The sequence below is a fragment of the Oenanthe melanoleuca genome, chromosome 5, assembly GCF_029582105.1.
Source record: "Oenanthe melanoleuca isolate GR-GAL-2019-014 chromosome 5, OMel1.0, whole genome shotgun sequence".
Lineage (NCBI taxonomy): Eukaryota > Metazoa > Chordata > Aves > Passeriformes > Muscicapidae > Oenanthe > Oenanthe melanoleuca.
The window spans coordinates 44,391,489-44,405,752 of NC_079339.1; the positions used below are offsets into that span (position 1 = coordinate 44,391,489).

The window sequence follows — 14,264 nt, forward strand, 5'->3', positions numbered from 1 at the left end:
ATGGAGTCTTGTTTTCCTACACAGCAGGTATGGATTTTGTATTGCTGCGACTTTTTTTCTTACTGACAGACAATAATATTTAAAATTGTAACGTATACTCTAAACATTACTGGAAAGGATGATCAAATCTCTTCTTTTGTACTTTTTTTAAACTAGGCTGTGAGTGCATATTCTCATTGAAGTAAGGTGTGTGTGTGTGTTGTAACTTGAGAAATGATTCCTAATGTTGCACCAGTCACTGTTCTTGCTCATTCTCTGAAATGCATTTGCAGTCATGTGACTGTCTCTTGATATCAAGTTCCTTATTGAACTACACTTTCTGGTTTTTAGCCCTCTAAGAAATCCTGTGGTAGAAAATTGTGGTCCTTAATTGTACATTGTATTTAAGAAAAAAGCTTCTTTTCATTGTTTAGGTTGGATTTTGTCTGTTACTTGATGGGAAGAGATGCAAGGTTTTTGTTACGTGGCTGATTCTTCCTTCTCTTTGGTGAGCTGACAGTACCAAAATGTTCTCAACAGCATTTAGTCTGTGATGACAAACCATTAAAACTTCTTCCTGAGTGAAATTCCTTCTTTCCAGGGAAGAAACTGCAGGTTTCTCTGGAAAAGCGTTTGTATGCTAAAAGTCCTTAGAAATATTTTGCTGATGAAGAGTATTTATTTTCTAGATAGTTCACAGATGATCACATGATGTTCTGTCATTTCTGCTGATTAGTAATGTAGTCCCAAATGAAAATTTACTAATATTATGACATTGTAAAAATGTTTGCCTACCCTAACTGGATAACTGTCGTCTCCTGAGAGTGCATATTTAGATTGATGGTTTCTGACTGCAGCTAAAGTACTCCTATATCTCACTCTTGAAATTTATAATGAGTTTGCATAGTAGTCAGGTCTCTGATATCATGAACCTTAGAGATTTTTCTCTCTAGCATGGTTTATGTGGAAGAAAACATGTTTATCAGAGCGAGACAAGAAAGAATCCTATAGCGTCTTATAGTGGGAAGCATTGTTATTTATATCAGTGAGCTCTAAAATAAGAAAAACCATTTGTATAAACAACTATTAGTAACAGAAAAATGAAGCACTGGGCAAACAAAGTTGTGGAAAAAATTGACTGGCTTTTCTGTCCATACTTCAAATAGGTAGGCAAAAAAAAAAGTTACTCATTTTAAAGTTTTGTTTTCTTGCATTGAAAGATGCAAGAACTGTGATGCCTAATCATCCTTTCCATACCTCTCCAGACACCTTTATCTTTGTCTAGACTGAAGTTCTTATCCTGCTGAGTTATTCCTGGAGGGAAGATTTTTTGATCAATTCTACTTCTTTTCTCAATTTTTTTTCCTCTGTATCATTTGGGTTGGGAGGGTGGTAAGTAGAGGGACAAAGGTTGTACTTAAAATGCAGATATAATTCTAAAGAAACAGATCCAGGTATAAAGCTATTACACAATGGTGTTCTCAAGGTTCTCCTCATTTGGTCTCTGTGGCCTGCTGTATTTTTACAAAGCAGTGTGTAACAGGTTAGCTAACCTTGGTGGGAATACAATGCTTTCTCTCTACAGCCCTCACTTCTCATCTTTGTGAATTATAGAAAGCTCCTATGCTTTCTATAATTTCTACAGCTTTTAGATGGCTGTACTAAAACCTGTCAGTGTGCACAGGACAGTCTCATATTTGAGTTTCAGACCTCTCAGAGCACAACTTAATTGAAACTCTTTTAAAACTCGCAAGGATATGTAACAGTACATCTTTTGGAAGAGAATACTTAGTTCTTTTTCTCCCAGTTTCCTACGTATTCATAATTAATTGTGAAGACTGGCAACTGGAAGAGAGCAAGTCTCTGGATTAGTCACATGTGGGAGCAAAGCAGGGAGAGACACTGCAGCTGCTTTTCTTTCTTCCCTGAGCAGTAATGCCTGCAGACTCTTGGTAACAAGGAGACAGTCAGACAAATACTGATAATGGACTTATGTACATGCAGTCATCTGATACTCAAGTTACACTGCTTAGTTTATGAATTTCTTATGCATATGCCCTGCAGTTAACTCTCCATAAAAAGTGCTTCTTTGATAATTTAGTCTGCTTGTCACACTGCTTTTAGAATGCTATGTGGCAGAGTAGTTAAGATAACAGAGAACTGGGAATAGACTAAGTTTTTTAGAAACAGAAATTTGTTTACAGGTAAAGTTATGTAAATTATAAACCACATGAAGTGCTTTGAAACATAACTGAGCTTTCCTATGCCTCGAGGGACTCACTATGCTCTAGCTATCAGAATGCTGAATTAATACTGCCAGTTTCTGATAGTTCTGTTTCTTTAGGTTATTTCATGCAGTTTTATCACAAAGTTCATTACACATATTCTGGTAGAAGATAAGACTTAGCATCATAAAATCACAGAATCATTTAGGCTGGAAAAAGACCTTTAAGATCATATAATCCAGCCATTAAAATATCCCTGCCAGTGGTGAAAGTCGAACCCATGTGCCAGAAGAGATTGGAGCCTTAATCCTGCACCTGAGACTACTTGGCCACACTACCCTGGTATATTTGCATAGCACACAATTCTTAAGAACTCCTCTAGCTCTGCAGTTTGTGCCTTCTATTTTTTGCTGAATACAAATTTGGAAGTGGGTCGTTCCTCACTTGCTATCAGCTGACTGCCAGTTTTTGTCTTTTTTAAAAAATGCTTCCAGAATTATGCTTTGAGGTTGGGTTCTGGCCTGGTGTGCTAATACAGATTCTCAGAAATATGTTGAATGGTTGTTCTCAATATAGCAGCAGCTGTTAACATTTACAGTTTTAGTGTTTAGACAAAAATCAGCTGATGCTGGCATTAGATCACAAGCTTCTTGATCAAAATACATATTGAGTAAAAAATAACGTTTAGAAGAAAGATTGTCCTGTGTTTGAACTACATTTCCCTTTCCATCTCTATTTCTCACCTCCTACATCTACACTCTCTTTTTCAACTTGCTCTTTCAGCTCCTGGGGATTCCTTTCCAGAGGCTGAGATAAAGTACATCTTTTAACAGGTAAAACATATAGTGAGAACAGAATGACCAAAAAGCATGGAGTTCTGGGAAGCATGTTCTAGTTATTAGTTTGTTTGAAAAATCTTAGAAGTGACTAATGGAAAGGCTTTTAAGTAAATGGTTCTTCCTCACAGCTTCTGTGTCTGATAGGATGCTAAGATAAATTAAGCTTGACCTGTAAATCAGTATAAAAATTTGTGAAATACTTAAATCTTTTTAGAGGTTTGAGATTTTAGAGGTTTAGAGGTTGAGTATGGCACTGGCTCAGTCACCTTTTAGAAATACAAGCTCAGAAAAATATAACAGATGCTATTAAACTGAAAACTTAGCCATAATTGCCTACCTAGTGCTATTAAATGAGATGTATTTATTAACATTTCGAAATGTAAGCAGCAGTCAAAAAGTAAAATAAAGCTGCAGAGGGAAAAATTCTGAAAGAATAGAATATGGCTGAGGAAAATGTACAAGTCAGACAAAATTATTTTAGGCAAGATCCTGCTGGTTTGTTTTTTGGAAACAGCAATGAGAGCTGTCAGCATTCAGGAAATGCTCAAAACAGACAAAGTGTGTGACTTACTTCAATTTCTGTGTGAAGATAGACACATGAGTTATTTTTAAAAGCATGTGAATCTCCTTAGAGAGCCTTGTTAAAGAATGTATTCCACAAGATAGATGCTTACTCCAGGGTGTTTTGAGGAAACTAAATGTCTTAGATTAATATTTCCTGAATGGAAGATCTCTATAAGTTAAATTCTAACAGACAAATAAAACAATTTTAGGATGAACTGGTAGAGTCAAGCAGCATTTGAGGACAGCATCAGAGTCTTTCAGAGGAGAGGAAAATATATTTGCTGAGTACTGAGGAAGAACAAGACAGAGGAAAGCAAAGTGGTAGAATAAGAGAAGGAAGCAAAATGCCTGAAAAGAAAGATGCTGAAGAAATAACAGGGCATGGAGTGTAGAAGAAATTAAGCAGAAACAAAAATATTGCTAGGTTGAAGAAAACAATGGATAACAGGGTGAAAAAAATACAAGCGAAAAATGTCCTTGCTTTGTAGGTAGAGGCTGAAGTAGGTTGTGTTTTACATTGTGCTTTGTGATAGCTAGGATTTCACAAATGTCCAACTCAGAATGGTGCCATGCAGCAGCTTTGTAATTTTGGTGTTGATCAGGCATATGAAGTTTGTTGTAGCATAAGAACTATCTCACAATACAGCAGAGAAACCTTCTCTGCTGTTCCACATTTCTTCCATAGGTGATGTAGAAGACAAAAAAAGCTCACAGGATGTCTGGGCAATCAAACCTCACACATGTCACATACATGCTGACAACTAAAATGTCATCTTGTGAGTAGTATCTAGGAATACACACCACCCAGACCCTCCCATCAATTGCAACCTGACTGCTGTGAGTTGTGAAAATAAATCTCTTGGCACCACCACCACTTACACAATTCCTGTTGTTTGTGAGCTATAGAATCCCTGGCGTATTCCATGTTCTTTCCACTACAAATGGTTATTTGCATTTTTACATGAAATTTCTACCAATCCCTGAGTGATTCAAATTCATTGGATGTAAGGCTATACAACTTGATCGTTTCATTTTGTCGAAGTAATTATAAATTTTTTCCAATCATTTCCAAACCCTTAGATGTTTATGAGCTTTCAAAAATAATCTTGCATATTTACATTGGTTCGTTTTGAACATATTACTTGTTACCTCAAGGCTAAACTCAAAAAAATGCTGTAGCCTGGTTTTAATGAAGACTTATCAAAATACCTGACTTGAATGGTATAAGAAAGGGAAGTTCAAACTGGATTTTCTTTCACGCAGTCCTTTAGCATGGACCTTGTTTCTTTGTTTCCTCTGTTCTTTCATTTAAAAGGCAGTGGCTTTTGCCTAGTCCTTGAAATAACATAAAATGTTTCTTACATTCTAACCTATAGTTTGCTCTTACTATAGGTCATGAGACCCAATATTCATCTATATTCTAAAGGAGAATTAGGACTGCTGTCTGACATTGTCTTTGTAAGATCTCCTTTTTCTAGGTTACTATTCTTCCTGAATATTAAAGAAAAGGCACAAGGCTGCATTGATTCCCATGCTTTGTGTGGTCATGTGGATGTTACTGTCTCCAACTTAAAAAAACATTTGATGGCGTAGAACTTCAGAGAAGAAAGACTTCTAGTATTATATATATAGATAGGACTCTAGATTCGGTGTGTGTGTTTGAATACCACAGGACTTTTTAGTGGTAGTTAGGATGCTTGCTTATACTATCACAAAACAGTAATGCTGTAGAACATATAGTGATGAACCATAGAGCTTGAATGAAGTGCAAGTTAATATTTGGACATGAGCTGGTGATGTGCACTCGCAGCCCAGAAAGCCAGTTGTGTCCTGGTCTGCCTCCAGAGCAGTGTGGGCAGCAGGGCAAGGGAGGGGATTCTGCCCCTCTTCTCTGCTCTGATGAGACGCACCTGCAGTGCTGCATCCAGCTCTGGGGTTCCAGCACAGGAATGACCTGTTGGACTGAGTCCAGAGAAGAGACACAGAAATTGTCAGAGGTGGAACACCTCTCCTGTGAGGAAAGACAGGGAGTGCTTGGGATTGTTCAGCCTGGAGAAGAGAATGCTCCAAGGAAACATTATTGCATCCTTTTAGTACCTAAAGGGGGCTTCTAAGAACAGTGAGGACAGACTTTTCAATAGGAACTGTAGGGACAGGACAAGGGGCAGTGGTTCTAAATTAGAAGAGTGTGTACTTAGACTTGATCTAAGGAAGAAATTCTTTACTGTGAGGGTAGTGAAACGTTGGCACAGGTTGCCCCGAGAAGTGGTAGATACCCCGTTCCTGGGAATCCCAGGATCGGGTTGGATGGGGCTCTGAGCAACCTGCTACTAGTGGAAGGTGTCCCTGCCCAGTGTACAGAGGTTGAACTAGATGATCTTTGAAGATCCCTTCCAACCCAAACTATTATTTGATTTTAAAAAGAAAAATAGTTGTCAGTAATATCTTATAAATAAATAACTTCATAGCCTTTAAATTTCTAGTCTGTTCTAATCAAACTGTACTTGATTGACAGCAAGCTATTTGAAATCTCAGAACTAAGAGATTTTGCTTTTGTGTAACTTGTTACAGTTGGGATCCAATTTCTCTGGAGAAGTAGCTAAGCAATACCATTTGCCCAAGTTACTTGAATCACTTTAATCTCTCTACCTTTGTACTGCATTTGCATTGCATTTTTTCTTTTTATAGTCCTTAACCTTGTTTGACAGTAATGTTGTCATTCTGATATAGGGTAGTCTTTGAAGCTTTTCTGCAAGCAGTTTCAAATCTTCATTCAATTTTTTTGTGTCCATGGATTATGTTACTTAAGATGTCTGAAAAGCATGGATTTGAAGATTGGCTTCTATAATGCAAAGTGATTTCTAGTTTAGTCTGTGCGACGTACTGAGCATCCAGTAAATGTGGTTAGAACGAAACTAAGCAGCAGAGAGAAATTTTTAGAAACTTTTTACTTTAGTTAAATATTAAACACCAAAGGAGATCACCTAATGAACATGAAAATAAATTGGTATGCATGTAAGGGCCTGAGAGGGCAGAATATATCCAATGTGGACCCACATCTGGGGCCAAGCCAATGGATGTTAGAAAAAGAGAGGAGCTGAAATAGAAGTAAGAGAAGCTGAGTTTTTAAGACATGAAAGTGCTTCATGAAGTATCTAATCTCAGTAAAGGAGGCAAAAAGTTTTGTTCATTAAAATAGCTCACTGAGAAAGCATCTACTGTAGATTGCTAATAAATCTTTTCTTCTATATGTTTCCCTTCTCTTACAGGGATTGGACAAAGGTTACTTTCATGTAGGAAGAAAAAAGTTTCCAGAAGGGAAAGACTCAGCAACATATTTTCCTGTACCTTACGACCTGCCACCAGAACAGTATGGAAGCAAAGGTAAGGTGTGACTTCAGAGGAAAAATAGGCTTGTAGTCTACATGAGGCAAGCTAATTGAGAACTGAGTCAGTTGAATACTGATGTGTTCCAAAGATTTTAGCTTTTTTATGGAGTGATTCTTATATGCATTAAGAAAATTGATATTCTTCATGGAATAAAGTGATTTTTTGCAGAACTAATAGGGGAAGGAGCGTTGAAAAGGGAGTGTTTGGAAGAGAGCAGGCATGAGCTAAAAACAGTCCTCTAGAAGAGGAATGTGAAAGAAATACTGTAGTGCAAATATAAAAGAATTCCTGTAAATCAGAAGAAAGAAGAGTTGCTTTTCCTCCATTTTATATTTCATAACACTTGAAGAGGTGTACAAAATATCAACTGTCGCAGTTTCTGAGATCATCTCTAGAACATGCAAATCAGGAAAGTGATAAGTGAGTGCGGCTGTGGGGTGGTGGCTGAAAAATATAAAAATATATTGAGGATAATGATGATGTGCAACCTGCAATATTTGGAAAGAGTAAATTTTTATATTTTTGTCCTTAAAACAAATGTCAAAAGACTGTAACTTCCTTTTTGAGAAGCCTTCTAAGGCCAAGACAGCATCTAGGAAAGCATCTAGCATCTAAGACAGCATCTAGGACAGAGCTTGAAATAGGAGTAACATAGTTTATAGAAACTCAAATGTTTCAGTAAGTCTTTGAACTAATGTATGGTGTGGGGAGAAACAACATTTAAAATCTAAAAAGTCAACAGACTTTATAATAAAATCTTACATAGTAAATAAAAGTGAAGGCACAGGGTGATTGAAGCTCTGCTGCAGGATCAGACTTTTGAGCTTGATACTACTTCCTGTAGTTGAAGTAAGATGGCTTCAGCAGCATATTCTGCATTAGGTGACCTGTAGTAAACACCAAGCATGAGGCTTCCTCTGTTGGCTTGACCTCAGTTTTTTACCTGTACACTTTCACTCATCTGTGCTTTTCAAACACAGCTCTGTGCAGTTGATCCACTTTTTTCTATTTGGTGGAAAGCCTTCCTTCCTTAGACAGTTTGTAGCCATTTATGGAAATGTCTTGTGATTCAGGCCACCAAGTTTTTGTACAGTGGCTCCAAGCTCCTGTTTGCTATCCATGCTGCATGCATTGGTATAGTGCCATGTCTGCTTGGCTGTTGACCGTGTCACTTTTTTATGGAACAAGTCTTAAGTGCTTTGCAGCATTTCACAGGTATTTTCCTGTTGGTTCCTAGTGAAGCAGCAGCGCTTGACCCTTATGTGTTGCTCAAAACTCCATCCTCTTCCACTTCTACATCTAGATTAAAGCCCTTCCTTGAAGTTCTGGCCAGCTTGTTGGCAAAGAGGCACATGCCCCACTTAGATGAATCCCTTCAGCTTCCAATAAGCCTGGCTTCTCACTGGTAGAAGCATGTTCACACAAGTCCAGACTTTAAATGCAGCTACATAGCCAAGCATTCACCTCCTCAGTATGATGCATATTCTGTAGCTTCTGGAGAAATGGATTGTTCTGCTCTAAGATATTAGTACTTACCTGAAAGACCTCTTAAGTGGTTTCAGTTTTCCCAGAGAAGAAATACTGTTCTAATGTAGAAATGATAATGCAAACTGTTATGATGTTTGATTCAGTATAAAACACAATCTGAGTACTGTTACTGTTGTGTCAGGGAGCAGAGGCAGGGATTGTGCTGGGCTTACAAGCTAATGACAGGGTAAAAATATACTACACCTATATCAATTGGCTGTTGTGCTCTGGGATATGTATGCACTGTCTGCTTGTTAACCAGTGCTCAAACCTGGTGGGTTTAGGAAGATTTTTCTAAGTGGTCATACTTAAATTTTTTGAGATTTTAAAACAGATTACCAGAATCCATGTATATTCTCAAATGTCTCATTTACTATCTTCCTTGTGCATGAATGTGCTTGTACAGTTGATATTGTACTTGGTTTAATTCCAACATTTAACCTATTGTGTCAGTAAATGTTATGCATATTTCAACTAAATGTAAAGGTTTTTTTCCAAATAACTTTTTTCACTTTCTGCATGGAAAACTTACTTCTCTAGAGAACTGGTTTGACTGTAGTTCTGGTTTTGGGTCTTAGCTTGCTCTGGTGATATGCACATATGTCAGAATTTAGATTGTCTAGGCTTTGGCAGTAGAAATGAAGCCAGCTGCCTATGCTGTTTCACATCTCTTTCCTGAATATTCTTTTTTCAGTTTGTCAGCCTCCTGGTGGAAATGATGTTGAAAGAATTCTCATGTTGAGGGAGGGACTCATAAAATAATCTGTCCTTAACAATACAGTTGTCAGCTCCCAAAGTCTCTGGAGTGTGATATAAATAGTTTTATTTTAATAAAGTCTTGAGAAGGAAAAATGCAAGTAATTACCCTTTCCCCAAAGAAACCATATTGACTGATCCTTATAATTGAAGGAGAAAAGGCTCTGGGGAATTTTCCTTGAACTCAGATTCTCTAACCACGGGAAAACAAAGTACATGTCACTTTCATATAATCAGAAAAATCCTACTAGGGGCAAGAGAAAGGAGAAGTGGGCAGAATAGTGAAGAGATGGTTAGGAACAGGGCCATGCATACATTTGCCATGAAGTTCTACTTGGAAGATTCCAAAATTTAAAAAGAAGACATCTTTTCTTGTACTTGTACAAATTCTAATAATGGATTAGATATACTTAGAGGAATCTATAATCTATTATTATATAATGTAACAAAATTAAAGAGAAGCAGTTTCATAGTTTGTGGAAATAATTTAATTGCAGGGATTCTTTGTCATTCTGTCACAAAGGCTTTCTGTGATGCTAATTGATGTTTGTCATATTGGACAGGACTTCAGCATGAAAATGGTTACATGTGAAATAAATGCATCTTGAAGAGATGCTAAAAGAGATGATTAAAATATATCTCAGGACATACAATGACAAACTTACCAGTAAATTATGTAAATAATTTGTTTCAGCCATAATAATTAATGAGGTTGATTCACAGTCTTTTCAAGTCCATTAAGTTCAATAGTAATGAAATAATTTGGCCTCTCTCCTACTTTTCTTGCATCAATATAACAGGGAGGAAAAAGATAAAGAAGTCTTGTCCTACTTTGCCTCATTAGTCAGTGAGTTTCATTCTAAAACTCAAGTTTTAGGCAAAACAGAAAAACAGGATCTCTTGGAGAAAGAGTCATGAAGATTTTCTTCTTGCTTTTCTTCCAGAAATTTCTAATGAGTATAAGTTGAGATCATTGTGAGACAGAACTTCTTGGATTTGTACTGATTTTTCTCTCCTAGAGAGATGGATTGTCCCTCACTGAAACATAGTCATAGGCTAAACTGTATTCATTGAAGGGTTCATTGATGTGTGTTAAGATGTCACCAGTAGGAAAACTACAATATTTAAAATGATAATATGACACATATTTAAAATTTTGCCATTGCTTTCACTTAATTTCCAGCTGTATTTCAGGCTTGCACAGAGACATGCTGTACAACACATGAACAGGTAAACTCTACCTGCTTCTGCCAGCCAGAGTCATTTGATCTCCCTGAAGCGAACAAAGAATAAAATTTACCTGAGTCTCAAACCATTGCTGGTAGCACCATAGGCACTTGAAGTTCCAGTTGGGAGTTTATAAAATATCTTCTGTGAGAGAAATCATACCGGAAATATTTTAAGTATCTTATTTTGGCTACATAGGATGATTTAAAAACAAACAAATAATCAAAAAAAGCCAACCCCCCCAATCATAGCTACCAGCAAACACAATAATGCTTGGAAAAATAGGTTTGTACCTAAAAATAGCTAGAAAATTATTATATAATCAATTAGCTCAATGAATAGCCAATCTATGGTTTGTATCTATTGTAGAATATATTGTTGTATTATAGTACACTAGTTTGGGCTACTTCATTTGGTGTTTTTCCTAGTGAGTTGCACTTAAATTTCTAGTTAGGGATAAGTGTGATGAGATTTCTGTTTAATTTGCTTTGTTTTCTGCTTTTTAAAGGGAGACCTCAGCAGGTGAAACATTCCTCTGCATTATTATTCTACCAGATTTTAGATTTATTAATCATGTGTACTTGCTGCCGAACTCTTAAGCACTATGGAAAAGGGGATGAACTAAAAATAGATCTATCAGCAGTTCTTTGAGTTATGACTAGGTTACTAGAAAGAATTTATAAAAGCTTTTTCTGAGCTTTTAGTCAAAATGCTCTGAAATTTCTTAAACCCTTTGGAAGAGAACCCTGTAAAATAGAGGGGTAAATGCATTCTAATATACAAGCTGTTTCTCATTTAATTTTCTCTTAAGTGTATATATTGAGATCAAAGAAAGAAACTAGTATTTGAATAATAGTATATAGAAGATAAATGTGTATGCAAGAAAATAAGATAGATGCCAATTCAGTTGAGATGACCCTAGAGTGAAGCTATGTGTTAGTCTCTCTACATGCCAATTACGTGAATTACCTTAGTTGTTTTGCCCTTTGTTGAAGATTTCTTTCCTGAATAATTATCACAACTTGTAAAAATGTATTAAGATGTATTTCATTATGTTCCAGTGGGAAACTCTATTTTACCCTTGGTAAGCGGGGGCTAAAGCTGTCAAATCTCATGCTGGAAAAATTGAGTTCAGACATTGTGCAGAAATTGACAGTCCATTTAATTCATTAGTTCTCTAGCTGAAGTTTTCAACCTCTGACAGCACTGATTTTGTTAAGGATGCACAAAAGGATCTTTAACCTATCTCACAAGAGTAGCTCTCTCCCTTGTGAAGGGCCCTGCTCACTGTTCAATGTTCCACTGCCACACTTACATGGAAAAGCAAACTCGCCTGTTTCTCATAACTTCAGATATTCAGTGCTTGATATTTTGTCTGATTTTCAATGAGTGGGAATTGGGAGTATGGTGAAATTACATTTGGTAAATATTTATAGTGATTTCAGGAAACTGTAGTAACACTGCATCTCATTTATTACATATAATGTGTTACTCTGGATAAAAGGAAAAAAGACTTCATGGCATATTTGCCTCCAGCTCTGGTAGGCTTAGGTATTTATGTTTAACCTGTTACCTAAAGAGTTGAAAGAATTTTCATTTATCCTGCTTTGTGCTAGTGGCACAGTTCTTTAAAAAAGAGATTGGTGTTTTGTCCAGTAAAGCTATAGGAATTCTTTGTTACTCTAAACTCCCTCACAGGGACCTGCTGTATCCTCAGGAGGTCATATAAGTTCTGGGAAAATGTCACTGTAATGGTCTCTACCTTTCTCTTGCCTTTGTTTCTTGTTCTGAGTTCTAGAATGCTCCACTACTTTCTCTGTCAAGTAGTTACATTTTTTTTTTTAAGAAATTAACATAGAAGACTTATGGGAAAGTAACTAATATATTTCAATAACCACCTTTTTTTCTAATTAATGTTGTATAGCTACTTGAAATCTGTGTACTTCCTAGGGTTTGAAAGAACTAAACTAGCAATGTTGTTTATGAATTTTTAGAGAACTTCAAGTACTTTCAGCGTGATTAATATGGTACAAAGTTTTAAGAGAATGTCCTTTCTTCTTAGTAGATGACAACTAGAAGCTAGTCTAGTTTCTAGCAATTCTAATGCATTAAACAGAAAATATTTCACTTATTTAATATTTAGAGCAATGGTAAATAGAAATCAGAGTATGTTTGGAAGTTTTGTTTTCAATTTTTTCAAGCAACAAGTGTATATTGCCACTGTAAATCATAGCCCAGGGTGAGGAAGCCAGTGTTGGAACCAGTCTCATTTCTATCGGTCTCAGTTTCCTTCCTTGCCAGAACCAAAAGCATTATTATTGAGTGCTAAACCTGCAGTTTGAGATTGAAGCTTTCTTAATGCAGCTTGACATCAGACACTGCCTCAGAGTCCAAGTGTAACATTTGAGTACACTTGTTCTCCCAGCTGTTTATTCATTACCACTGCATGAGAAGAAACTCAAGTTACAGAGTCACTATTTAGTTTGGCCACTTCTATGTAATATTATGATAGGGTTGCAGACCAGAAGGAGCCACTTGACTATCTGATTTGCCACATGTTACTAGCCAACTTCTTTGAGCTCAAAGCTTATGCTTGGCTAAGGGAGATGTGCTTCAGATTATTAGGTGAAAGCACTCTCATGAAATGGCAAATTCACCAGATGGTTGGTGTTTTGCTTCAATAGTTGGTCAATTCAAGAATTTTAAAATGCAGTTTGGTTTGGGTATTCTTTTTCATGGTAGATGTATGATGCCCAGTCTAGTTTTGGAACTTATATATGATTTGAGCCATCTTGTGCAGAATGCAAGATTTGTAGTTTATGTCTGAGGAAATTAACAGTATGACTGACATGCTGATAGATCAGAGTTAAGGTTGCACAGAGGACTTTTACCTGGACATTTTTCCTTTAGACTATTTCTTCACAAGTGCTTTAAATTACCAGCAAAAAAGAGTCATATTATGCATACTTGCATGTTTCCTTGCTGCAGGGAATAACATGCATATTTTTCATCTGGCAGTTTTAAAATAAAGAATAATATCATTCCTATTGTAACATGACAAAGGATCTCATTAATTTTTAGCAGGTAACATTTGTTGTGTGTACATGTACATTATTAACTCTTTTCACATTGCTGTTTTGAGCAATTGCAGTTGATTGCCTCCAATAGTCAGCTGAACAGCAGAAGGCCATTTGTTGGCAGCAGATGTATCTTTAGGGCAAAAAATTTAAAGAATTAAAAAGAATTTCTCGTGGCTGACAGTACTTCTCAATATCTAGATAAATAATTCATATAGATACACCAATCTGCTGAAAGCCTCTATAGATAATCAACAGATTCAGGCTGTCATAGTAAAAAGACTATTGCAAAGCTCAATGTATCAATGATACTAAGATAAATAAAACCTATAAACAAGCAGTATAATTTGAGAGTTCCTTGGAAGGGAAGCTGAAAATTATCCAGTCTGGTATTTGGGAATCATGCACACAATAGCCTATCTTACTTAGTAAGATACCATTATAAATAAAATTTCCTTGTGTTTTTAACAGTACTGAGATTTTTATTTTCTTGTAGAATCTTTTAAATGAGTACTACCATTTTGTTGTATAACAATATCTTCTCATTGAGTTCCTGTCATCACATCTCAGCTGCAATATTATTATTATCTCTCTTACCAACACAAGTTGCTTGCTTGGAATTCACTTCATTTGTGATTTAGGTATTACACAGTTTACTGACTGAGCAAATCATCTGTTGG

The 14,264-nt window shown here is 36.3% G+C and overlaps 1 protein-coding gene across 1 annotated transcript in view; it reads left to right on the top strand.

The window, feature by feature from the left end:
- Positions 1-14,264, top strand: part of TDP1 (tyrosyl-DNA phosphodiesterase 1) — a 36,286-nt gene that overhangs the window by 18,338 nt on the left and 3,684 nt on the right. The window contains exon 15 of the mRNA XM_056493494.1: positions 6,877-6,991. Coding sequence (XP_056349469.1) covers positions 6,877-6,991 — 115 coding nt within the window. The remainder of the gene's footprint in view (positions 1-6,876; positions 6,992-14,264) is intronic.